This window comes from Hemitrygon akajei, chromosome 8 (assembly GCF_048418815.1).
Source record: "Hemitrygon akajei chromosome 8, sHemAka1.3, whole genome shotgun sequence".
NCBI lineage: Eukaryota > Metazoa > Chordata > Chondrichthyes > Myliobatiformes > Dasyatidae > Hemitrygon > Hemitrygon akajei.
Window position 1 is genome coordinate 181,617,331 of NC_133131.1, and position 25,679 is coordinate 181,643,009.

The following is a 25,679-nucleotide window of genomic DNA, read 5'->3' on the forward strand; positions in this document are numbered from 1 at the left end:
ACAGAGGGGGATACGGACTGAGTGACGGGGAAAGGGGGATAGAGGGGGATACGGACTGAGTGATGGGGAAAGGGGGACAGGGTGGATACGGACTGAGTGATGGGGAAAGGGGGACAGAGGGGGATACGGACTGTGATGGGAAAGGGGGACAGAGGGGGATACGGACTGAGTGATGGGGAAAGGGGGACAGAGGGGGATACGGACTGAGTGACGCGGAAAGGGGGACAGAGGGGGATATGGACTGAGTGATGGGGAAAGGGGGACAGAGGGGGATACGGACTGAGTGATGGGGAAAGGGGGACAGAGTGGGATATGGACTGAGTGATGGGGAAAGGGGGACAGAGGGGGATATGGACTGAGTGATGGGGAAAGGGGGACAGAGGGGGATACGGACTGAGTGATGGGGAAAGGGGGACCAGGATACGGACTGAGTGACGGGGAAAGGGGGACAGAGGGGGATACGGACTGAGTGATGGGGAAAGGGGGACAGAGGGGGATACGGACTGTGATGGGAAAGGGGGACAGAGGGGGATACGGACTGAGTGATGGGGAAAGGGGGACAGAGGGGGATACGGACTGAGTGACGGGGAAAGGGGGACAGAGGGGGATACGGACTGAGTGATGGGAAAGGGGGACAGAGGGGGATACGGACTGAGTGATGGGGAAAGGGGGACAGAGGGGGATACGGACTGAGTGATGGGGAAAGGGGGACCAGGATACGGACTGAGTGATGGGAAAGGGGGACAGAGGGGGATACGGACTGAGTGATGGGGAAAGGGGGACAGAGGGGGATACGGACTGAGTGACGCGGAAAGGGGGACAGAGGGGGATATGGACTGAGTGATGGGGAAAGGGGGACAGAGGGGGATACGGACTGAGTGATGGGGAAAGGGGGACAGAGTGGGATATGGACTGAGTGATGGGGAAAGGGGGACAGAGGGGGATATGGACTGAGTGATGGGGAAAGGGGGACAGAGGGGGATACGGACTGAGTGATGGGGAAAGGGGGACCAGGATACGGACTGAGTGACGGGGAAAGGGGGACAGAGGGGGATACGGACTGAGTGATGGGGAAAGGGGGACCAGGATACGGACTGAGTGACGGGAAAAGGGGGACAGAGTGGGATACGGACTGAGTGACGGGGAAAGGGGGACAGAGGGGGATACAGACTGAGTGATGGGGAAAGGGGGACAGAGGGGGATACAGACTGAGTGATGGGGAAAGGGGGACAGAGGGGGATACGGACTGAGTGACGGGGAAAGGGGGACAGAGGGGGATACAGACTGAGTGATGGGGGAAAGGGGGACAGAGGGGGATACAGACTGAGTGATGGGGAAAGGGGGACAGAGGGGGATACAGACTGAGTGATGGGGAAAGGGGGACAGAGGGGGATACGGACTGAGTGACGGGGAAAGGGGGACAGAGGGGGATACAGACTGAGTGATGGGGAAAGGGGGACAGAGGGGGATACGGACTGAGTGATGGGGAAAGGGGGACAGAGGGGGATACGGACTGAGTGATGGGGAAAGGGGGACAGAGGGGGATACGGACTGAGTGATGGGGAAAGGGGGACAGAGGGGGATACGGACTGAGTGACGGGGAAAGGGGGACAGAGTGGGATACGGACTGAGTGATGGGGAAAGGGGGACCAGGATACGTACAGATGTGGTGCACAGGTGTGGTGGTATACAGGTGTACAGGTGTGGAGGTGTGGTAGTGTACAGGTGTGCAGGTGTGGTGGTGAGCAGGTGTGGAGGTGTGGTAGTGTACAGGTGTGCAGGTGTGGTGATGTACCAGTGTTGAGGTGTACAGGTGTGAAGGTGCACAAGTGCAGAGAAGTGTACAGATGTGGTGCACAGGTGTGGTGGTATACAGGTGTGCAGGTGTGGAGGTGTGGTAGTGTACAGGTGTGCAGGTGTGGTGGTGTACCGGTGTTGAGGTGTATAGGTGTGAAGGTGCACAGGTGCGAAGGTGTACAGATGTGGTGCACAGGTGTGGTTATATACAGGTGTGGAGGTGTGGTTGTGTACAGGTGTGCAGGTGTGGTGGTGTGCAGGTGTGGAGGTGTGGTAGTGTACAGGTGTGCAGGTGTGGTGGTGTACCGGTGTTGAGGTGTACAGGTGTGAAGATGCACAGGTGCAGAGAAGTGTACAGATGTGGTGCACAGGTGTGGTGGTATACAGGTGTACAGGTGTGGAGGTGTACAGGCGTACAAGTGTGGAGGTGTACAGGTGTGGTGTTGTACAGGTGTGGAGGTGTACAGGTGTACCTAATACAGTGGCCATTAAGTGTACATGTGACAAATAAAGCTGATTTTATCTTTCTCCCTGATTACCTTTGCTGCCTCCACGGCCTTGGGCGGGATGTCAATACGGGGAAACGAGTACATTGCTCCTTGCACGGGGTTACAGCGGATTCCAGGGACTCCGCTGAGTAGCTCCTCCGTCAGACGGGCCCTCTCTGCCAAGGAACTCAGCACAGTGGTCTTCTCCTGTGCACAAAGACACGGGCAGGTCAGAGGCTGAGGTCCACAGGTCAGAAAAGACAGCTTACATCTCCAGCCCTGTTATCAGACACCTCACAGAGCTGTACAGGTTAGGAACAGGACTTCGGCCCAACCAATCCATGCTGGGCTTCACTCGCCCAAGGCCAGTATAACTCACTGCACAATCCTGCAGCTACTGCACAGCCCGAGACATATCAAGGCCCATTGAGAACTCACGGCAGACTGAGCAGCGTCCGGGGAAAGCTGAGACAAGAAAGGTGTCCTGGCTGGAGAATCGAACCAACCACAACATCAAAGGTTATGGGGAGAAGGCCAGGGTGTGGGGCTGAGGAGAGGTAAAAAAGATCATCCATGATTGAAAATATGTACAGAGGAGATGTCAGGGGTAAGTTTTTTACGCAGAAGGTGGTGAGTGAGTGGAATGGGCTGCCAGAGGCGCTGGTGGAGACTGAAATGATAGGATCTTTTAAGAGACTCCTGGATGGATGCATGAAGCTAGACTAGATGGGCCAAGTGGCCTAATTCTGCTCCTATGTCTTATGGTCTTACACAGAATTGACTGGCAGTTATAGGTACTGGCCAACTGGTGAACCGTGTATGTTTGATTTCCTTACTTGTGAGATCAATCACCATTCACAATACAGGTCTTGAAAGTCAATAGAAATGATGATACTAGTTGTAAAACATTGACCCTTAGATGTTTGTGTGTCTGTGATTGTTTATCTTCAAAGACCTTTCTTGTCTGCAGTTGATCCTTGCCTGGATATTATGTTAACCCTTTCCTTACTGCAACTTCCACAGAACTTCAGGCTTCTGTACCTCCGGCTCGATGGGGGCTGTGAGAAGATGACATGGTCCGGATAGTGGGGTCTTTCATGATAGAAGCTGCCTTCTTGAGGCAGCACCTCCTGTAGATCTCTCTGCATAAATAAAGTCCTCCAACCCAGGAACATTGGGTGAGTCTCCCTGCACGCTTCAGCCCATCCGTACACTTCGAATAGTGTGGTCACCAGAACTGCACACTGTGCTCCCAGAGTGTGTTCGCACCACCCAAGGATGATGGGGGCGGGTGAGAGGAGGAGCTCTTGGTGGGCTTGCTCCTGGGCCGGGTCAAGATGGCGGAAGGTGGTGGGTGCAGTGCGGGCCGACTGCCTGCCCCTTTTCTGAGGATACGTCCATACCTGGCTGACCTTGGAGAGGGAGCACGCAGTCGCAATGGGCACATTGGGGGATTTCCATGAGCAGTGGGCCCCACAGGGTATTGACTGTTCTGTAGACGCTAGTGACTGTATTGTAATTTAAGTGTGCCTATTGTCTTGTAAATATTCATTGCCTTGTATCTATGTGTTGTAAATAAACTTTTATAGTTTTGATCCAAAAAAATGTGGACAATGGGATTGGGTTAAATCGGCAAAATGGGTCAGCATGGACAAGTTGGGCCAAAGGGCCTCTTTTTGTGTTTTATGGCACTGTCCCATCACAGTCCCTGGGCATCAGTTAGACATATCTCTCTGCACCTCACGGGAGGAAGATAAGGAATGGTAGGGTGAAGGAACCATGGGTGACAAGTGAGGTGGAGAATCTAGTCAGGTGGAAGAAAGCAGCATACATGAGGTTTAGGAAGCAAGGATCAGATGGGTCCATTGAGGAATATAGGGTAGCAAGAAAGGAGCTTAAGAAGGGGGCATGAGAAGACCTTGGCAAGTAGGGTAAAGGAAAACCCCAAGGCATTATTCAATTATGTGAAGAACAAAAGGATGACAGGAGTGAAGGTAGGATCGATTAGAGATAAAGGTGGGAAGATGTTCCTGGAGGCTGTGGAAGTGAGCGAGGTCCTGAATAAATACTTCTCTTTGGTATTCACCAACGAGAGGGAACTTGATGACGGTGAGGACAATATGAGTGAGGTTGATGTTCTGGAACATGTTGATATTATGGGAGAGGAGGTGTTGGAGTTGTTAAAATACATTGGGATGGATAAGTCCCCGGGGCCTGATGGAATATTCCCCAGGCTGCTCCACGAGGTGAGGGAAGAGATTGCTGAGCCTCTGGCTAGGATCTTTATGTCCTCGTTGTCCACGGGAATGGTACTGGAGGATTGGAGGGAGGCGAATGTTGTCCCCTTGTTCAAAAAAGGTAGTAGGGATAGTCTGGGTAATTATAGACCAGTGAGCCTTACGTCTGTGGTGGGAAAGCTGTTGGAAAAGATTCTTAGAGATAGGATCTATGGGCATTTAGAGAATCATGGTCTGATCAGGGACAGTCAGCATGGCTTTGTGAAGGGCAGATCGTGTCTAACAAGCCTGATAGTGTTCTTTGAGGAGGTGACCAGGCATATAGATGAGGGTAGTGCAGTGGATGTGGTCTACATGGATTTTAGTAAGGCATTTGACAAGGTTCCACACAGTAAAAAGTCAGAAGGCATGGGATCCAGGGAAGTTAGTCCAGGTGGATTCAGAATTGGCTTGCCTGTGTAACGGGGGTTTTTTTCTTTTTCTTTGTTACTGTGTATGTAATCAAAATGGCGTCTTTGTTTTGTTAAAAGTAGGAATGCTGGCGCCTGTGTTAATAGTAGGAATGCTAGCGTCTTTGTTATGATAAGTGCTGGAAGCTTGTTTGGGACTATAAACTGATTGTTGGTGGGGCTTTTGGGGAGTCGGCGCGATGGAGTGAGAGAGAGAGGACGGGGTGCTGGAAGTTGGGCGACGGTACGGACCCCGAGCGGGGGTCCCCGGCCCAAGGGTTTCGATGATGAGAGGAGAGGGAGACAGAGGAGTGTGGAGCGTCTGGTCGACCACCGTGGGGGTCCCAGGAGGCGGGTCGAGGAATTCGGAGGGGATCGAATACCAGAAGACTTCAGTAATTGAGCTCCAACGGTTGTGCACGAAGTGGTTTGGACTTTGATAAGTTTGGCGCCTTTTCTTTTTTTTCTCTTATTCATATATACTGTATCGTTAGTAATCGCTTAGTTATAGTAATCTTTATAAATTGTACTCATTTAATCGCATAAGGTGTACTGTCTCTTTTTTGGGCGAGGCGGGGACATCACACAGCATCCACACCAGCTGATTACCCAGTTTGGTGGGGCCGAAGGCTGCTCCCCCTAGACGAGAATGAGTTTGAGCGATGCCTGAGGTGACCCAGGGGTACATTGAGAGAAGTGCAGTGAATACTGAACTGGAGGGTGACCAATCTTTAACTGCTGCTTTTCAGGTCGGGGTGGAAGAAGCTGTTGGAGTAACTGCATTCCAGATTGAGATGGCCGGGATGCAGGAGTCAGAACTGCTGAGCCAGGGGCCAGAGAAGATGACAATCTCAATTGCAGGAAGCTGAAGAGACTGCAGGAGCAGTGCAGGTCACGTGTTTCCGTTTGGAGAAGATCAAACGGCAGCTACCGATCAAAGAAATGAGGAAGAATACGGATTCAAAGGCTGATGTGCTGGATGTGTGGTACATGCTGCCTTTTGCTGACTTTCCCTCGAATGAGGAAGAGACCTTTGGCCCTTCTTCCACTGAGTCAGGTGTAGTGGGGAGGGTTAGCTGTGTGCAGTGTGGGGCATGAGTGAGAGGTTGAAAGAGGAGTTGGTAGTGGACCCAAGGTATCCTCAGCTGTGTCCTAGCCTAAGGGTTTAGGTGAGGGGGGTACGGAGGTCTCAGAAGGGTTTGGGAATGCCCAGATAGTTGGCCTATATAGCGCCTAAGGAACAGGGCGTGAGGTTTACTGTGTGGGGAGGAGATGTCACTGCTTGTGCTTGGGTTACGGTGTGTTGGCAGGAAAGGTGACGAGTTATCTAATAGTCATGAGGACATGACTTTTATTTGGTGGGGGGAGAGTGTAACGGGGGTTTTTTTCTTTTTCTTTGTTACTGTGTATGTAATCAAAATGGCGTCTTTGTTTTGTTAAAAGTAGGAATGCTGGCGCCTGTGTTAATAGTAGGAATGCTAGCGTCTTTGTTATGATAAGTGCTGGAAGCTTGTTTGGGACTATAAACTGATTGTTGGTGGGGCTTTTGGGGAGTCGGCGCGATGGAGTGAGAGAGAGAGGACGGGGTGCTGGAAGTTGGGCGACGGTACGGACCCCGAGCGGGGGTCCCCGGCCCAAGGGTTTCGATGATGAGAGGAGAGGGAGACAGAGGAGTGTGGAGCGTCTGGTCGACCACCGTGGGGGTCCCAGGAGGCGGGTCGAGGAATTCGGAGGGGATCGAATACCAGAAGACTTCAGTAATTGAGCTCCAACGGTTGTGCACGAAGTGGTTTGGACTTTGATAAGTTTGGCGCCTTTTCTTTTTTTTCTCTTATTCATATATACTGTATCGTTAGTACTCGCTTAGTTATAGTAATCTTTATAAATTGTACTCATTTAATCGCATAAGGTGTACTGTCTCTTTTTTGGGCGAGGCGGGGACATCACACAGCATCCACACCAGCTGATTACCCAGTTTGGCGGGGCCGAAGGCTGCTCCCCCTAGACGAGAACGAGTTTGAGCGATGCCTGAGGTGACCCAGGGGTTACACCTGCAGAAAGCAGAGGGTCGTGGTGGAGGGAGTACATTCAGATTGGAGAGTTGTGACAAGTGGTGTCCCACGAAGATCGGTTCTGGGACCTCTACTTTTTGTGATTTTTATTAATGACCTGGATGCGGGGGTAGAAAGGTGGGTTGGCAAGTTTGCAGATGACACAATGGTTGGTGGTATTGTGGATAGTGTAGAGGATTGTCGAAGATTGCAGAGAGACATTGATAGGATGCAGAAGTGGGCTGAGAACTGGCAGATGGAGTTCAACCCAGAGAAGTGTGAGGTCGTACACTTTGGAAGGATAAACTCCAAGGCAGAGTACAAAGTAAATGGCAGGATACTTGGGAGTGTGGAGGAGCAGAGGGATCTGGAGGTACATGTCCACAGATCCCTGAAAGTTGCCTCACAGGTAGATAGGATAGTTAAGAAAGCTTATGGGGTGTTAGTTTTCATAAGTCGAGGGATAGAGTTTAAGAGTTGTGAGGTAATGATGCAGCTCTATAAAACTCTGGTTAGGCCACACTTGTGTCCAGTTCTGGTTTATCACTATAGGAAGTATGTGGAAGCATTGGAAAGGGTACAGAGGAGATTTACCAGGATGCTGCCTGGTTTAGAGAGTATGCATTATGATCAGAGATTAAGGGAGCTAGGGGCTTTACTCACTGGAGAGAAGGATGAGAGGAGACATGATAGAGGTGTACAAGATGTTAAGAGGAATAGATAGAGTGGACAGCCAGCGCCTCTTCCCCAGGGCACCACTGCTCAGTACAAGAGGACATGGCTTTAAGGTAAGGGGAGGGAAGTTCAAGGGGGATATTAGAGGAAGGTTTTTTACTCAGAGAGTGGTTGGTGCATGGAATGCACTGCCTGAGTCAGTGGTGGAGGCAGATACACTAGTGAAGTTTAAGAGACTACTAGACAGGTATATGGAGGAATTTAAGGGGGGTTTATATGGGAGGCAGGGTTTAAGGGTCAGCAGAACACTGTGGACCGAAGGGCCTGTACTGTGCCGTACTATTCTATGTTCTATGTAAACCTCCCCCTTTCCTCTCCCCTCTCTGTCCACTCCCCTCACCCTCTACTCCCATCTCCATCGACACTCCTGAGCCGCTACTCCTCCCCTCTTTTCTCCACTTTCCTCTGCCCTACCACTTGCCTACCTCACCCTCCACTCCTCAGCCTTCCTCCATTCACCTGTCCTACCCTCTCTTACACAACCATCATCTCCCTCCACAGTCCTAACCACTACCCCCTCCTTCCTCTGTTCACCTCTGCTGTTGGCCTCTATCCCATACACCTGCCTTCTCCTCCACCATTCCCCCCCACTCATTCCCCTTCCTCCACCCCTTCCCTCTCTCCACTCCCCTCCCCAGTCCCTCCAGTTTCTGCTCTCCTTACTCCTTCCTCTAATCTCAGCCCTATCCTCTCCACTCTCCAAACCCCTCCCCTCCCCTCCTTGTCCCTCCACTCTCACTCTCTGCCCCTCACCCATCCATGGGTGTCTCACCTTCAGGAAGGCTTGGTGCGAGGGCTCCCCAGGCTGGGGAGGGTCTGTAATCACTCCCATGACGGCCTGCCCACTCACGGGGGGACACAATCTCACTGACACCAGTTTCACCAACTCCGCCTTCACGCCAGGGTCCAGGTTCACGTACTCCACGTAACCGCCACGGTAACCACACCTGTGGGGGCCAACAACCACCGTCACCCCATCCCAAACCTGGGGTCCCCAAGCTCCCATCCCAAAACAAGGTCCCAGCATTGGAGCAGAGAGGAGAGACCCTTCCCCATCCCAAACCCTGGGGTCCCCGAGGGTCTCCTCCCAGGCAGACCTTTCCCCATTCGATCCCAAACCCTGGGGTCCCCGAGGGTCTCCTCCCAGGCAGACCTTTCCCCATTCGATCCCATACCCTGGGGTCCCAGCGGTAGAGAGGAGAGACCCTTCCCTGTGCTAGAACAGAACTCCTCCCACCCAAAACCTAGAGGGCCTCATCCCGACAAAACCATCCCCAGCTCATCACAAACCTGCTGTTCACAAGGGTCAGGATGGGAGGTGCATTTTCAGAGGGGACGATGGGACATATGCCCCTCCAAGAGGACAGGCCCACAGGAAAGAATACTCCAGGGGTTCCAGTTGGCTCCTCACCCACAGGGGCTGTCAGCAACATGTGGCCAACTGTGGAGGGTGGAGGCTGTCCTTCTGCTGGCTGTGTGGGGGATGAGGGGAATATCCTGCGGAGAAATGGCTCGTCCCACCGACCAATCCAGAATACTCACTCCCCCATGAAACCCTTGGAGACAGAGTGGAAGGAAGCCAGCTCGACCACGTCGGAGAACTGGGGTCCCATCTCGAAGAGCACTTTTTTAAATGAGTGGAAGGTGCAGCCAGCAGCATAGACATTGTCCTGATAGACCTGAACAAAGGGGTAGGTAGAGAGAATACCGTCAGCACACATTCCCAACCCTGTCCAATTTCCTCTTTCCCACTGAGGTAATGGTGCTGCTGGACAAGATGGCCTGACCTTTCCCTGCGCCTCTCACTGCTCCCAGCCATCCTGCCACACCATAAAACCATAAGACACAGGAGAAGAATTAGGCCATTCAGCCCAACAAGTCTGCTCTGCCATTCCATCATGGCTGATTTATTATCCCTCTCAATCCCATTCTCCTGCCTTCTCCCTGTAACCTTTGACACCCTGATTTATCAAGAACCTGTCAACCTCCATAAATCACACAAAGTACTAGAGGATCTTAGCAGGTCAAGCAGCATCTATGGAGAGGAATAAACAATTGTTGTTTTGGGCCAAGTCCCTTCATCAGGACAGAAAAAACCATAAAACTGTAAGACAGAGGCCATTTGGCCCATCGAGTCTGCTCCACCATTCAATCATGGCTGATCCTGTTTTCCCCTCCTCAGTCCCACTCCCCAGCCTTCTCCCAATAACCTTTGATGCCGTCCAATCAAGAATCTATCAATCTCTGCCATAAATACACCCAGCAAACTGGCCTCCACAGCTGCCTGTGGTATTAAATTCCACAAATTCACCACCCTCTGGCTCAAGAAATTTCTCTACATCTCGGTTTTAAATGTACACCCCTCTATCCTGAGGCAGTGCCCTCTTGTCCTAGACTCCCCCACCATGGAAAACATCCTTTCCCACATTTCCTCTGCCTAGGCCTATCAATGTTTGAAAAAGGAAGGGGGAAAGATGAGAATAAGAAGCTGGGGGGAGGGGAAGGAGGATAGCTAAAAGGTGATGAACTTTTCAACCCCTGCTTTTCATATTCTCCATGACGTGACCTCCTATAGCTGCCTGTGGCAATGAATTCCACAGCTTCACCATTCTCTGGCTAAAGACATTCCTCCCATCTCTGTTCTAAATGGATGTCCTTCTATTCTGAGGCTGTGTCCTCTGGTTCTAGACTACCTTACTATAGGAAACATCCTCTCCACTTCCATTTTATCTAAGAATTTCAATATTTAATATGCTTTAATGAGATTCCCCCTCATTCTTCTAAAATCCAGTGAGTATAGGCCCAGAGCCATGAAATAACCATCTAACCATATAACAATTACAGCATGGAAACAGGCCATCTCGGCCCTTCTAGTCCGTGCCGAACGCTTACTCTCACCTAGTCCCACTGACCCGCACTCAGCCCATAACCCTCCATTCCTTTCCTGTCCATATACCTACCCAATTTTACTTTAAATGACAATACCGAACCTGCCTCTACCACTTCTACTGGAAGCTCGTTCCATACAGCTACCACTTCTGAGTAAAGAAATTCCCCCTCGTGTTACCCTTAAACTTTTGCCCCCAACTCTCAACTCATGCTCTCTTGTTTGAATCTCCCCTACTCTCAATGGAAAAAGCCTATCCACGTCAACTCTATCTATCCCCTTCATAATTTTAAATACCTCTATCAAGTCCCCCCTCAACCTTCTACGCTCCAAAGAATAAAGACCCAACTTGTTCAACCTTTCTCTGTAACTTAGGTGCTGAAACCCAGGTAACATTCTAGTAAATCTTCTCTGTACTCTCTCTAGTTTGTTGACATCTTTCCTATAATTTGGTGACCAGAACTGTACACAATACTCCAAATTCAGCCTTACCAATGCCTTGCACAATTTTAACATTACATCCCAACTCCTATACTCAATGCTCTGATTTATAAAGGCCAACATACCAAAAGCTTTCTTCACTACCCTATCCACTTGAGATTCCATCTTCAGGGAACTATGCACCATTATTCCTAGATCACTCTGTTCTACTGCATTCTTCAATGCCCTACCATTTACCATGTATGTCCTATTTGGATTAATCCTACAAAATGTAGCACCTCACACTTATCAGCATTAAACTCCATCTGCCATCGTTCAGCCCACTCTCCTAACTGACCTAAATATCTCTGCAAGTTTTCAAAACCTACTTCATTATCCACAACGCCACCTACCTTTGTATCATCTACATACTTACTAATCCAATTTACCACCCCATCATCCAGATCATTAATGTATATGACAAACAACACTGGACCCAGTACAGATCCCTGAGACACACCACTAGTCACCGGCCTCCAACCTGACAAACAGTTATCCACCACTACTCTCTGGCATCTCCCATCCAGCCACTGTTGAATCCATTTTACTATTCCAATATTAATACCTAACGATTGAACCTTCTTAACTAACCTTCCGTGCTGAACCTTGTCAAAGGCCTTACTGAAGTCCATATAGACAACATCCACTGCTTTACCCTCGTCAACTTTCCTCGTAACCTCTTCAAAAAATTCAATAAGATTTGTCAACCATGACCTTCCACGCACAAATCCATGTTGACTGCTCCAAATCAGACCCTGTCTATCCAGATAATTATATATACCATCTCTAAGAATACTTTCCATTAATTCACCCACCACGGATGTCAAACTGACAGGTCTATAATTGCTAGGTTTACTCTTAGAACCCTTTTTAAACAATGGAACCACATGAGCAATACGCCAATCCTCTGGCATCATCCCCGTTTCTAATGACATTTGAAATATTTCTGTCAGAGCCCTTGCTATTTCTACACTAACTTCCCTCAAGGTCCTAGGGAATATCCTGTCAGGATCAGGAGATTTATCCACTTTTATATTCCTTAATAGCACTGGTACTTCCTCCTCTTTAATCGTCATAGTTTCCATAACTTCCCTACTTGTTTCCCTCACCTTACACAATTCAATATCCTTCTCCTTAGTGAATACCGAAGAAAAGAAATTGTTCAAAATCTCCCCCATCTCTTTCGGCTCCACACATAGCTGTCCACTCTAATTCTCTAAGGGACCAATTTTATCCCTCACTGTCCTTTTGCTATTAATATAACTGTAGAAACCCTTTGGATTTATTTTCACCTTACTTGCCAAAGCAACCTCGTATCTTCTTTTAGCTTTTCTAATTTCTTTCTTAAGATTCTTCTTACATTCTTTATATTCCTTGAGCACCTCATTTACTCCATGCTGCCTTTATTTATTGTAGATACCTCTCTTTTTCCTAACCAAGTTTCCAATGTCCCTTGAAACCATGGCTCTCTCAAACTTTTAACCTTTCCTTTCAACCTAACAGGAACATAAAGATTCTGTACAATCAAAATTTCACCTTTAAATGACCTCCATTTCTCTATTACATCCTTCCCATAAAACAAATCGTCCCAATCCACTCCTTCTAAATCCTTTTGCATCTCCTCAAAGTTAGCCTTTTTCCAATCAAAAATCTCAACCCTGTGTCCAGTCCTATCCTTCTCCATAATTATATTGAAACTAATGGCATTACGATCACTGGACCCGAAGTGCTCCCCAACACATACCTCCGTCACCTGACTTATTTTATTCCCTAACAGAAGATCCAACACTGCCCCTTCTCTAGTCGGTACCTCTATGTATTGCTGCAAAAAAATTATCCTGCACACATTTTACAAACTCCAAACCATCCAGCCCTTTAACAGTATGGGCTTCCCAGTCTATGTGTGGAAAATTAAAATCTCCCACAATCACAACCCTGTGCTTAATACAAATGTCTACTATCTCCTTGCAAATTTGCTCCTCCAATTCTCGCTCCCCATTAGGTGGTCTATAATACACCCCTATAAGTGTTACTACACCTTTCCCATTCCTCAATTCCATCCAAATAGCCTCCCTAGACGAGCCTTCTAATCTATCCTGCCAGAGCACCGCTGTAATATTTTCTCTGACAAGCAATGCAACACCTTCCCCTCTTGTTCCTCTGATTCTATCACACCTGAAGCAACGAAATCCAGGAATATTTAGTTGCCAATTACACCCCTCCTGCAACCATGTTTCACTAATAGCCACAACATAACACTTCCAGGTATCAATCCATGCTCTAAGCTCATCCACCTTTCTTACAATGCTCCTAGCATTAAAATAAATGCATTTAAGAAATTCTCCACCTCTTCCTCTCTGTTTTTCTCTAACAGTTCAAAGAACTTTACTGTCTCCTTTTTCTTTCTTCTCCTGTACATCTGTTCCTATACTCTGGTTCCCCTCCCCCCTCATATCTAGTTTCAATCCACTGGAGCCTCTCTAGCAAACCTACCTGCAAGAATATTTGTCCCCCTCCAGTTCAGATGTAAACCGTCCCGCCAGAACAGGTCCCACCTTCCCTGGAAAACTGCCCAATTATCTATAAATCTGAAGCCCTCCCTCCCGCACCATGTCTTCAGCCACGTGTTGATCTGCACTACTTTACTATTTCTAAACCCACCTGCACGTGGCACTGGTAGCAATCCTGAGATTGCTATCCTGCAGGTCCTGTTCTTTAACTTGGTGCCTAGCACCCTAAACTCACCTTTCAGGACTTCCTCACTCTTCCTGAAATGCTCCTTTAATTTGCCAAGCTCACCCATCTATAACTCTACCAGGTGGAGCCATTCAGTGCTGCAGAGTCTGTGGATCTTCTGTGTGGACTCACACTTTGCCTTCCTGATAGCATGGGAGAGTATGGCTTTTGCTCATCTCAGAGACGTCACGTCCCCTCAATATGAGGGCAGTGTCCCAATCCCTAAGCAGTCAGCCGTGGACTTCTCTCTGCCCTTTCCAGTCCTGATGAAGGGTCTCGGCCAGAAACATTGACCGTTTACTCTTTTCCATAGATGCTGCCTGGCCTGCTGAATCCCTCCAGCATTCTGTATGTGTAGCTCTGGCAGTTTGTCCTGGCAGTGTAGTGTTTAATCACAGTAACATCATCAATACATTTGCCGATGTAGCCATTCACTGATCCCAATATTCATCAATGCTGACGGCGATGATTGTAGATGGCCACCTCCCTAAATGGAGTTTGTGCTTTCGAAGCAGTCCTGCAGCACTGAGGTGGCATCTTCTGGCCAGCTCCTGATTTCCCTGTCAACTGGTTTGACTCGTTTTAACAAAGTGGGTATGTGGTCTGAGTTTCCAAGGTGAGGGCGGGGATAGCCTTGTAGGTTTAATATATTCTCTCTGCTGGTTGCTAAATTGACATACTGGTAGGGCATTGGCAAAACTGTTTCTAAGTTGGCCTGATTGAAATCACTTGTATTGCTCCCACGACCTCACCTTCTTAATCTGGCTTCTGCCTCATTTCTTTGTAGTTCTGATGAAGAGACAGCAATGTTGACTGTTTATTCCTCTATATAGATGTGGCCTGACATGCTGAATTCCTCCAGCATTTTCTGCGTGTTGCTTAATCATGGCTTTTTATTTCAAACTCATACTCCCACCTTTTCAAAACTCTTCCATCTTCCCATCACTCTCCCACCTTCCCATAATAACTTTCCCATCTTTCAATCACCACTCTCCCACCTTCCCATCATCACTTCATCTCTCACACTATTTATTTATTTATTTATTCATTCATTTATTTATTTATTTATTTATCTATTTATTTATCTATTTATTTATTTATTTATTTATTGTAGTTGTCATTTCTTACAGTAAGTCTTGTACTGTACTCCGGCACAAAAAAAACCCAAATTTCCTGACATATGCCATTTATAATAAACCTGATTCTGATTCAAGAAAGTACGAATCTTCCCGAAAACCATCAGGCTCAAGGGCAGCTTTAATGCTGCTGTTATAAGACCATTGATTGGTTCTCTAGGACAATACGAGGACTCTTGGCTGGTCATACATAACTTGATGCAGCCTTGCTTCTTACTACCTATCTGCTCGACAGTCTCTGCAACTGTGAGACTTTATTCTGCCTGTATTATCAAGCACCTCTGCTCCATCTGCCAAAAGTGGAATTTCCCGAGCCATCCATTTTGATTCCGATCCCCATTCCCATTCTGACATGTCGGTCTATGGTCTCCGCTTCTGCCGTGACAAGGCCGAACTCGGTGGAGGAACAACATCTCATATTCCGTCTGGATGGCCTCCAACCTGAAGGTATGAGCATCAGTTTCTCCTTCCAGTAATTCTTCTTCCTCCCCATTCCCTCTTCTGTTCCTCACACTGGCCTCCGATGCCTTCTCCTCATCTGCCTATCACCTCCCCCTGGTGCCCCTCCTTCTTTACATTGTCCTTTGGTCCGCTCTCCTCTCCAATCAGATCGCTTCTTATCTGTTCATTTATCTTTACAATCCACCCGGCTTTCCTTGTCACCTTTCAGCTTGTCCTCGTCCCCTATCCCCACCCCACCTTCTTGTTCTGGCATCTTCCCCCTCCCCTCTCAGCCCTGATGAGGGGTCTCGGTCTGAAACGTTGACTGTACCTTTTCCACAGATGCTGCCTGACCTGCTGAGTTCCTCCGGTTTTTTTGTGTGTGTTGTTCTGGGTTTCCAGAATCTGCACAACCTCTCATGTGTCTGACTTCCTTCTGCGTTCCATTACTGTTTCATCTTGTGTGACATCAATGCACTTTTCCATTGGGATGATTTGTATGGATGGCACGCAAGACAAACTTTTTCCACTGCACCTTGGTACAAACAATTTACCAATTCTCCCTGTAAACCTCACCAACCAAGAACCTACCAATCTCTGTGCTAAATACCCTGAATGGCGTGGTCTCCTCAGTCCTCTGTAGCAACAGATTCCACAGGTTCACCACCCTGTGGGTGCAGAAATTCCTCTCCCTGATCTTGACACCCCCATCCCCTGCTGACATCACATGCAGGGTATCTTTTCCACCCAGAGGGTGGTCAGTATACGGAATGAGACTCCAGAGGAAGTGGTTGAGGCAGTTGCATTTAAAACTTGTTTGGACAGGCACATGGAAAGAAATGGGATATGTGCTAAAGACGGGCAAATGGGATCTTGGTCAGCATGGACCAGATGGACCAAATGGCCTACCGGGGAAGCTCTGGGGTGCCAATTGTCAAAGGGAGTTGTCTGGGAACACCAACACATCACAACTGGACAACAGTGTAAACTTCCCACAGCCCACTGCTCCCACTCTTTCCTAAAACCTGCCCCACACCACCAACAGCAGCCTGTACCCTCTCCCTTCCAACACCTCGTCCCCACACCACCAACACCAGCCTGTACCCTCTCTCTTCCAACACCTCATCCCCACACCACCAACACCAGCCTGTACCCTCTCTCTTCCAACACCTCGTCCCCACACCACCAACAGCAGCCTGTACCCTCTCTCTTCCAACACCTCAACCCCACACCACCAACAGCAGCCTGTACCCTCTCTCTTCCGACACCTCGTCCCCACACCACCAACACCAGCCTGTACCCCCTGCCCCACCCCCCTGACACCTCATCCCCACACCACCAACAGCAGCCTGTACCCTCTCTCTTCCAACACCTCCACCCCACACCACCAACAGCAGCCTGTACCCTCTCTCTTCCAACACCTCGTCCCCACACCACCAACACCAGCCTGTACCCTCTCTCTTCCAACACCTCGTCCCCACACCACCAAAAGCAGCCTGTACCCTCTCTCTTCCAACACCTCAACCCCACACCACCAACAGCAGCCTGTACCCTCTCTCTTCCAACACCTCGTCCCCACACCACCAACAGCAGCCTGTACCCTCTCCCTTCCAACACCTCGTCCCCACACCACCAACAGCAGCCTGTACCCTCTCTCTTCCAACACCTCAACCCCACACCACCAACAGCAGCCTGTACCCTCTCTCTTCCGACACCTCGTCCCAACACCACCAACACCAGCCTGTACCCCCTGCCCCACCCCCCTGACACCTCATCCCCACACCACCAACAGCAGCCTGTACCCTCTCTCTTCTGACACCTCGTCCCCACACCACCAACAGCAGCCTGTACCCTCTCTCTTCTGACACCTCGTCCCCACACCACCAACACCAGCCTGTACCCCCTGCCCCACCCCCCTGACACGTCGTCCCCACACCACCAACACCAGCCTGTACCCCCTGCCCCACCCCCCTGACACCTCGTCCCCACACCACCAACAGCAGCCTGTACCCTCTCTCTTCCGACACCTCGTCCCCACACCACCAACACCAGCCTGTACCCTCTCCCTTCCAACACCTCGTCCCCACACCACCAACACCAGCCTGTACCCTCTCCCTTCCAACACCTCGTCCCCACACCACCAACACCAGCCTGTACCCTCTCCCTTCCAACACATCGTCCCCACACCACCAACAGCAGCCTGTACCCTCTCCCTTCCAACACCTCGTCCCCACACCACCAACAGCAGCCTATACCCTCTCCCTTCCGACACCTCGTCCCCACACCACCAACACCAGCCTGTACCCTCTCCCTTCCAACACCTCGTCCCCACACCACCAACAGCAGCCTGTACCCTCTCTCTTCCAACACCTCGTCCCCACACCACCAACACCAGCCTGTACCCTCTCCCTTCCAACACCTCGTCCCCACACCACCAACAGCAGCCTGTACCCTCTCTCTTCCAACACCTCGTCCCCACACCACCAACAGCAGCCTGTACCCCCTGCCCCACCCCCCTGACACCTCGTCCCCACACCACCAACAGCAGCCTGTACCCTCTCTCTTCCGACACCTCGTCCCCACACCACCAACACCAGCCTGTACCCTCTCCCTTCCAACACCTCGTCCCCACACCACCAACACCAGCCTGTACCCTCTCCCTTCCGACACCTCGTCCCCACACCACCAACACCAGCCTGTACCCTCTCCCTTCCGACACCTCGTCCCCACACCACCAACACCAGCCTGTACCCTCTCTCTTCCAACACCTCGTCCCCACACCACCAACAGCAGCCTGTACCCTCTCTCTTCCAACACCTCAACCCCACACCACCAACATCAGCCTGTACCCTCTCCCTTCCGACACCTCGTCCCCACACCACCAACACCAGCCTGTACCCTCTCCCTTCCAACACCTCGTCCCCACACCACCAACACCAGCCTGTACCCTCTCCCTTCCGACACCTCGTCCCCACACCACCAACAGCAGCCTGTACCCTCTCCCTTCTGACACCTCGTCCCCACACCACCAACACCAGCCTGTACCCCCTGCCCCACCCCCCCGACACCTCGTCCCCACACCACCAATAGCAGCCTATACCCTCTCCCTTCCAACACCTCGTCCCCACACCACCAACAGCAGCCTGTACCCTCTCTCTTCCAACACCTCGTCCCCACACCACCAACACCAGCCTGTACCCTCTCCATTCCAACACCTCATCCCCACACCACCAACAGCAGCCTGTACCCTCTCTCTTCCAACACCTCGTCCCCACACCACCAACAGCAGCCTGTACCCCCTGCCCCACCCCCCTGACACCTCGTCCCCACACCACCAACAGCAGCCTGTACCCTCTCTCTTCCAACACCTCGTCCCCACACCACCAACACCAGCCTGTACCCTCTCCCTTCCAACACCTTGTCCCCACACCACCAACACCAGCCTGTACCCTCTCCCTTCCGACACCTCGTCCCCACACCACCAACACCAGCCTGTACCCTCTCCCTTCCGACACCTCGTCCCCACACCACCACCAGCCTGTACCCTCTCTCTTCCAACACCTCGTCCCCACACCACCAACAGCAGCCTGTACCCTCTCTCTTCCAACACCTCGTCCCCACACCACCAACACCAGCCTGTACCCTCTCTCTTCCAACACCTCAACCCCACACCACCAACATCAGCCTGTACCCTCTCTCTTCCAACACCTCGTCCCCACACCACCAACACCAGCCTGTACCCTCTCCCTTCCGACACCTCGTCCCCACACCACCACCAGCCTGTACCCTCTCTCTTCCAACACCTCGTCCCCACACCACCAACAGCAGCCTGTACCCTCTCTCTTCCAACACCTCGTCCCCACACCACCAACACCAGCCTGTACCCTCTCTCTTCCAACACCTCAACCCCACACCACCAACATCAGCCTGTACCCTCTCCCTTCCGACACCTCGTCCCCACACCACCAACACCAGCCTGTACCCTCTCCCTTCCAACACCTCGTCCCCACACCACCAACACCAGCCTGTACCCTCTCCCTTCCGACACCTCGTCCCCACACCACCAACACCAGCCTGTACCCTCTCCCTTCCGACACCTCGTCCCCACACCACCAACACCAGCCTGTACCCTCTCCCTTCCGACACCTCGTCCCCACGCCACCAACACCAGCCTGTACCCTCTCCCTTCCGACACCTCGTCCCCACACCACCAACAGCAGCCTGTACCCTCTCCCTTCCGACACCTCGTCCCCACACCACCAACATCAGCCTGTACCCTCTCCCTTCTGACACCTCGTTCCCACGCCACCAACACCAGCCTGTACCCTCTCCCTTCCGACACCTCGTCCCCACACCACCAACAGCAGCCTGTACCCTCTCCCTTCCAACACCTCGTCCCCACACCACCAACATCAGCCTGTACCCTCTCCCTTCCAACACCTCGTCCCCACGCTGCCAACACGAGCCCGTTCCCTCTCCCTCCCCTTCCCCAAGTCTGCCCCACAACCCAACACCTCTGCCCCAATGCCCAGATCTATCCCCACATTGCCTTCACCAGCCCATCCCCACACCTAACCTCGTCTGCCATTAGGAACAGCTTCTCCTCAGCGGCGAATCGGATCACGTCTTCTATCACCTGCCGACTCTGTACCTGGCCTATCAGGAGAGAGGACACAGATGGTGAGTCACCCATGCTGAGGCCCACAATTCCATCATCAGCCCTGACTCCCTGCATGCACCATGGACCCCAAATTGTATCTGGGCACACCCTGTCCCACAGATACCTCATTTCCTTGGCAACACCCCTCCCATGTAGACATCACACCCCAGAAAGCTCACCAGTGCTTCTATCCTTAAGAGCATTGATAAGGAGAGGGATCTTGGGGTTGAAGTTCATGGCTCCCTGAAAGTGTCTACACAGGTTGATCGGGTGGTTAGAAAGGTATACAGCATGCTTGCCTTTATTAGTTGAGGCACTGAGTTCAGAAGTCAGAAAGTTATGTTGCATCTTTTAAAACACTAATTGGGCCACATCTGGAGCAAAGTGTACAGTTGTGGTCACAGGACGCCAAGGCTTTGCAGAAGTTACACAAGAGCTTCACCAGGGTGTTGCCCGGGCTGCTGGGCATGTGCTCTGATGAGAGGGTGGACAACCTTGTTTTCTCTGGAGCGGCAGACGCTGAGAGGAGATCTGATGGATGGTTATGAGAGGCATAGACAGAGCAGCTGGACAGTATCTTTTAGAAATGTGTAATACCAGAGGACATGCATTTAAGGTGAGAGAGAGATACAGACATTGTGTAGACAAAAGTGATTAGTTTCATTGGCGATTTCATTATGAATTGAATTGGCTCAGAACAATATTGTGGGCTGTTCCTGTGTTGTACTGGTCTACGTTCCATATTCTACTTTCTCAGTGGGCTGATGAAATTCTGCATATCCTTGTTGACCCTCAGTATTTGGAATTGATACACCCTCAGATGAATCACGGCCTGGTGCGGAAACGGCTCTGTGTGTGCCCACACATTGTGGACATGGCTCAGCTCATCAGAGGAACCAACCTCCCCCTCATGGACCCTCTCTAATTCAGTAAAGCAGCCAGCATAATTAAACATCCCACCCATACCAGACATTCTCTCTTCTCCCCCTTCCATTGGGCAGAAGATACAAAAGGGTTGTTTTCATCTGTATTTACTAAGGAAACTGGCATGGAGTCAATGGAAATAAGGCAAAAAAGTAGTGAGGTCATGGAACTTATACAGATTAAAGAGGAGGAGGTGCTTGCTATCTTCAGGCAAATCAGAGTAGATAAATCCCCAGGACCTGACAGGGTATTCCCTCGGACCTTGAAGGAGACTAGTTTTGAAATTGCAGGGGCCCTGGCAGACGTATTTAAAATGTTGGTATCCACGGGTCAGGTGCCGGAGGATCGGAGGATAGTTCATGTTGTTCCGTTGTTTAAAGAAGGCTCTAAAAGTAATCCGGGAAATTATAGGCCGGTAAGTTTGACGTCGGTAGTGGGTAAATTATTGGAAGGAGTACCAAGAGACAGGATCTACAAATATTTGGATAGGGAGAGTCAACACGGCTTTGCGTGAGGTAGGTCATGTTTAACCAATCTATTAGAGTTTTTTGAGGACGTTACCAGGAAAGTAGATGAAGGGAAGGCAGTGGATGTTGGCTACATGGATTTCAGTAAGGCCTTTGACAAGGTCCCGCATGGGAAGTTAGTTAAGAAGACTCAGTCGCTAGGTATACGTGGAGAGGTAGTAAATTGGATTAAACATTGGCTCAATGGAAGAAGCCAGAGAGTGGTAGTGGAGGATTGCTACTCTGAGTGGAGACCTATGACTAGTGGTGTGCCACAGGGATCAGTGCTGGGTCCATTGTTATTTGTCATCTATATCAATGATCTGGATGATAATGTGGCAAATTGGATCAGCAAATTTGCTGATGATACAAAGATTGGAGGTGTAGTAGACACTGAGGAAGGTTTTCAAAGCTTGCTGAGGGATCTGGACCAGCTGGAAAAATGGGCAGAAAAATGGCAGATGGAGTTTAATACAGACAAGTGTGAGGTATGGCACTTTGGAAGGACAAACCAAAGTAGAACATACAAGATAAATGGTAGGACACTGAGGAGTGCAGTAGAACAGAGGGATCTATGAGTACAGATACAAAATTCCCTAAAAGTGGCGTCATAGGTAGATAGGGTAGTAAAAAGAACTTTTGGTACATTGGCCTTTACCCAATTTCCCTCGGGATCAATAAAGTATGTCTGCCTGTCTGTCTGTAAATCAAAGTATTGAGTATAAGAGTTGGAATGTTATGGTGAGGTTGTATAAGACTTTGGTGAGGCCGAATTTGGAGTATTGTGTGCAGTTTTGGTCACCAAATTACAGGAAGGATATTAATAAGGTTGAAAGATTGCAGAGAAGGTTTACAAGGATGTTGCCAGGACTCGAGAAACTGAGTTACAGAGAAAGGTTGAATAGGTTGGGACTTTATTCCCTGGAGCGTAGGAGAATGAAGGGTGATTTGATAGAGGTGTATAAAATTATGATGGGTATAGATAGAGTGAATGCAAGCAGGCTTTTTCCACTGAGGCTAGGGGAGAAAAAAACAGGGGTCACGGGTTAAGGGTGAAGGGTGAAAAGTTTAAAGGGAACATTGGGGGGGGTTTCTTCACACAAAGTGGTGGGAGTGTGGAATGAGCTGCCAGATGAAGTGGTAAATGTGGGCTCACTTTTGACATTTAAGAAAAACTTGGACAGGTACATGGATGAGAGGGGTTTGGAGGGATATGGTCCAGGTGCAGGTCAGTGGGACTAGGCAGAAAAATGGTTCAGCACAGCCAAGAAGGGCCAAAAGGCCTGTTTCTTTGCTGTAATGTTCTATGGTTAAAAAAAAGCCTGAAAGCACATCCCACCAGGCTCGAGAACGGCTTCTTCTCCACTGTAATAAGACTAAACAGACCTCTTGCATGATAAAGATGGACTTGTGATTTCCCTGCTTATCTCGTCGTGACCCTCGTAGCTTACTGTCTGCCTGCACTGCACCTTCTCTGTAACTGTAGCACTCTATTCTGCACTCTGCTTTCCATTGTACTTTAGTTACAGGCCTTTTGAGGTGTGCCACTCTGCAGTTAATCACGGGACAATGTACAAAGACCAAGTAACCCAGGTCTTTGGACGGTGGGAGGAAACTGAAGTGACGGAGGAAACCCAGGCGGTCACGAGGAGTCCTTACAGATGACATCGGGATTGAACTCCGACCTCTGATGGCCCGAGCTGTAGTAGTGTTGTGCTAACCGCTGGGCTGTCATTGGGCCCCAGTGAACAACATCAATATAGTGATACATTGGATTTCAATTCGGAGCAAGAAGGCTGCGGGTGAACTGCTGTTTTTTTGGAGCGAGGCAGTTTTTTTTACCACTCGGGGTTAAAGAGAGGCGAGACTGTGCAGGCACGTGACCTCAGCCAGTACAGCGTGAAAGGTTTAAAAAGAAGACCACTGTATCTAGTGGTCAGCGGAATGAGAGGCAGTACAGTGGTAGGGCTTTGCCTCAACGGGATTAGGCAGTAACTGGACGAGGCGAGGTAGGAAGTATGTGTGTGAGGCCAGTTTTTTGTGCTCGGTGTCAGATGTGAGGGGCCCTGGGGTCTCCCAGCCTCCCAGACAGCCATATCTGCACCCGGTGTGTCGAGCTGCAGCTCCTGAGGGACCGAGTTAGGGAACTGGAGATGCAGCTCGATGACCTTCGTCTGGTTAGGGAGAGTGAGGAGGTGATAGAGGGGAGTTACAGGCAGGTGGTCACACTGGGGCCACGGGAGACAGACAAGTGGGTCACATTCAGGAGGGGGAAGGGGAAGAGTCAGGTACTAGAGAGTACCTCTGTGGCTGTACCTCTTGACAACAAGTACTCTTGTTTGAGTACTGTTGGTGGGGGGGACAACCTACCTGGGGGAAGCGACTGTGGCCGTGCCTCTGGCACAGAGTCTGGCCCTGTGGCTCAGAAGGGTAGGGAAAGGAAGAGGAAGGCAGTAGTGATAGGGGACTCAATAGACAGGGGGTCAGACAGGCGATTCTGTGGATGCAGGAAAGAAACTCGGATGGTAGTTTTCCTCCCAGGTGCCAGGGTCCGGGATGTTTCAGATCCGGTCCAAGATATCCTGCGGTGGGAGGGAGAACAGCCAGAGGTCGTGGTACACATTGGAACCAATGACATAGGTAGGAAAAGGGAAGAGGTCCTGAAAAAAGACTACAGGGAGTTAGGAAGGAAGTTGAGAAGCAGGACCACAAAGGTAGTAATCTCGGGATTACTGCCTGTGCCACGTGACAGTGAGAGTAGGAATGGAATGAGGTAGAGGAGAAATGTGTGGCTGAGGGATTGGAGCAGGAGGCAAGGATTCAGATTTCTGGATCATTGGGACTTCTTTTGGGGCAGGTGTGACCCGTACACTTGCCCCAAAAAAGGATGGGTTGCACTTGGACCCCAGGGGGACCAATAACCTTGTTGGGAATGTTTGCTAAGGCTACTGGGGTGAGTTTAAACTAGAATTGTTGGGGGGTGGGAACCGAACTGAGGAGACTGGGGAAGAGGCGATTGGCTCACAAATAGAGAAAGCTTGTAGACAGTGCGAGAGGGAGAATAGGCAGGTGATAGAGAAGGGACGAGTCCAGAAGGTGTCTATTTTAATGCAAGGAGTGTTGTGAACAAACAAAGCGGATGAGCTTAGAGCGTGGATCAGTACCTGGAGCTATGATGTGGTGGCCATTACAGAGACTTGGATGGCTCAGGGACAGGAATGGTTACTTCAAGTGCCGGGTTTTAGATGTTTCAGAAAGGACAGGAGGTAGGCAAAAGAGGTGGGGATGTGGTACTGTTGATCAGAGATAGTGTCACGGCTGCAGAAAAGGTGAACGCCATGGAGGGATTGTCTATGGAGTCTCTGTGGGTGGAGGTTAGGAACAGGAAGGGGTCAATAACTTTACTGGGTGTTTTTTATAGGCTGCCCAATAGTAACAGGGATATCAAGAAGCAGATAGGGAAACAGATCCTGCAAAGGTGTAATAATAACAGAGTTGTGATGGGAGATTTTAATTTCCCAAATATAGATTGGCATCTCCCTAGAGTGAGGGGTTTAGATGGGGTGGAGTTTGTTATGTGTGTTCAGGAAGGTTTCTTGACACACTATGTAGATGAGCCTACAAGAGGAGAGACTGTACTTGATTTGGTATTGGGAAATGAACCTGGTCAGGTGTCAGATCTCTCAGTGGGAGAGCATTTTGGAGATAGTGATCACAATTCTATCTCCTTTACAATAGCATTGGAGAGAGATAGGAACAGACAAGTTAGAAAAGCATTTAATTAGAGTAAGGGGAATTATGAGGCTATCAGGTAGGAAATTGGAGGCTTAAATTGGAAACAGATGTTCTCAGGAAAAAGTATGGAAGAAATGTGGCAAATATTCAGGGGATATTTGTGTAGAGTTCTGCATAGGTACGTTCCAACGAGACAGGGAAGTTATGGTAGGATACAGAACCGTGGTGTACAAAGGCTTTAATAAATCTAGTCAAAAAGAAAAGAAAAACTTACAAAAGGTTCAGAGAGCTAGGTAATGTTAGAGAACTAGAAGACTGTAAGGCTGACAGGAAGGAGCTTAAGAAGGAAATTAGGAGAGCCAGAAGGGGCCACGAGAAGGCCTTGGCAGGCAGAATTAAGGAAAACCCCAAGGCATT

The 25,679-nt window shown here is 50.0% G+C and overlaps 1 protein-coding gene across 2 annotated transcripts in view; it reads right to left on the minus strand.

The window, feature by feature from the left end:
- LOC140732499 (alanine aminotransferase 2-like) overlaps positions 1-25,679 on the minus strand; it is a 74,969-nt gene that overhangs the window by 9,106 nt on the left and 40,184 nt on the right. The window contains exons 6-9 of one of the 2 annotated variants that reach the window (XM_073055270.1): positions 20,014-20,093; positions 9,300-9,436; positions 8,530-8,704; positions 2,337-2,492 (exon numbers count right to left, since the gene is read on the minus strand). In XM_073055270.1, the coding sequence (XP_072911371.1) occupies positions 2,337-2,492; positions 8,530-8,704; positions 9,300-9,436; positions 20,014-20,093 (548 nt within the window). The remainder of the gene's footprint in view (positions 1-2,336; positions 2,493-8,529; positions 8,705-9,299; positions 9,437-20,013; positions 20,094-25,679) is intronic. The other variant, XM_073055271.1, reaches the window with a different exon arrangement.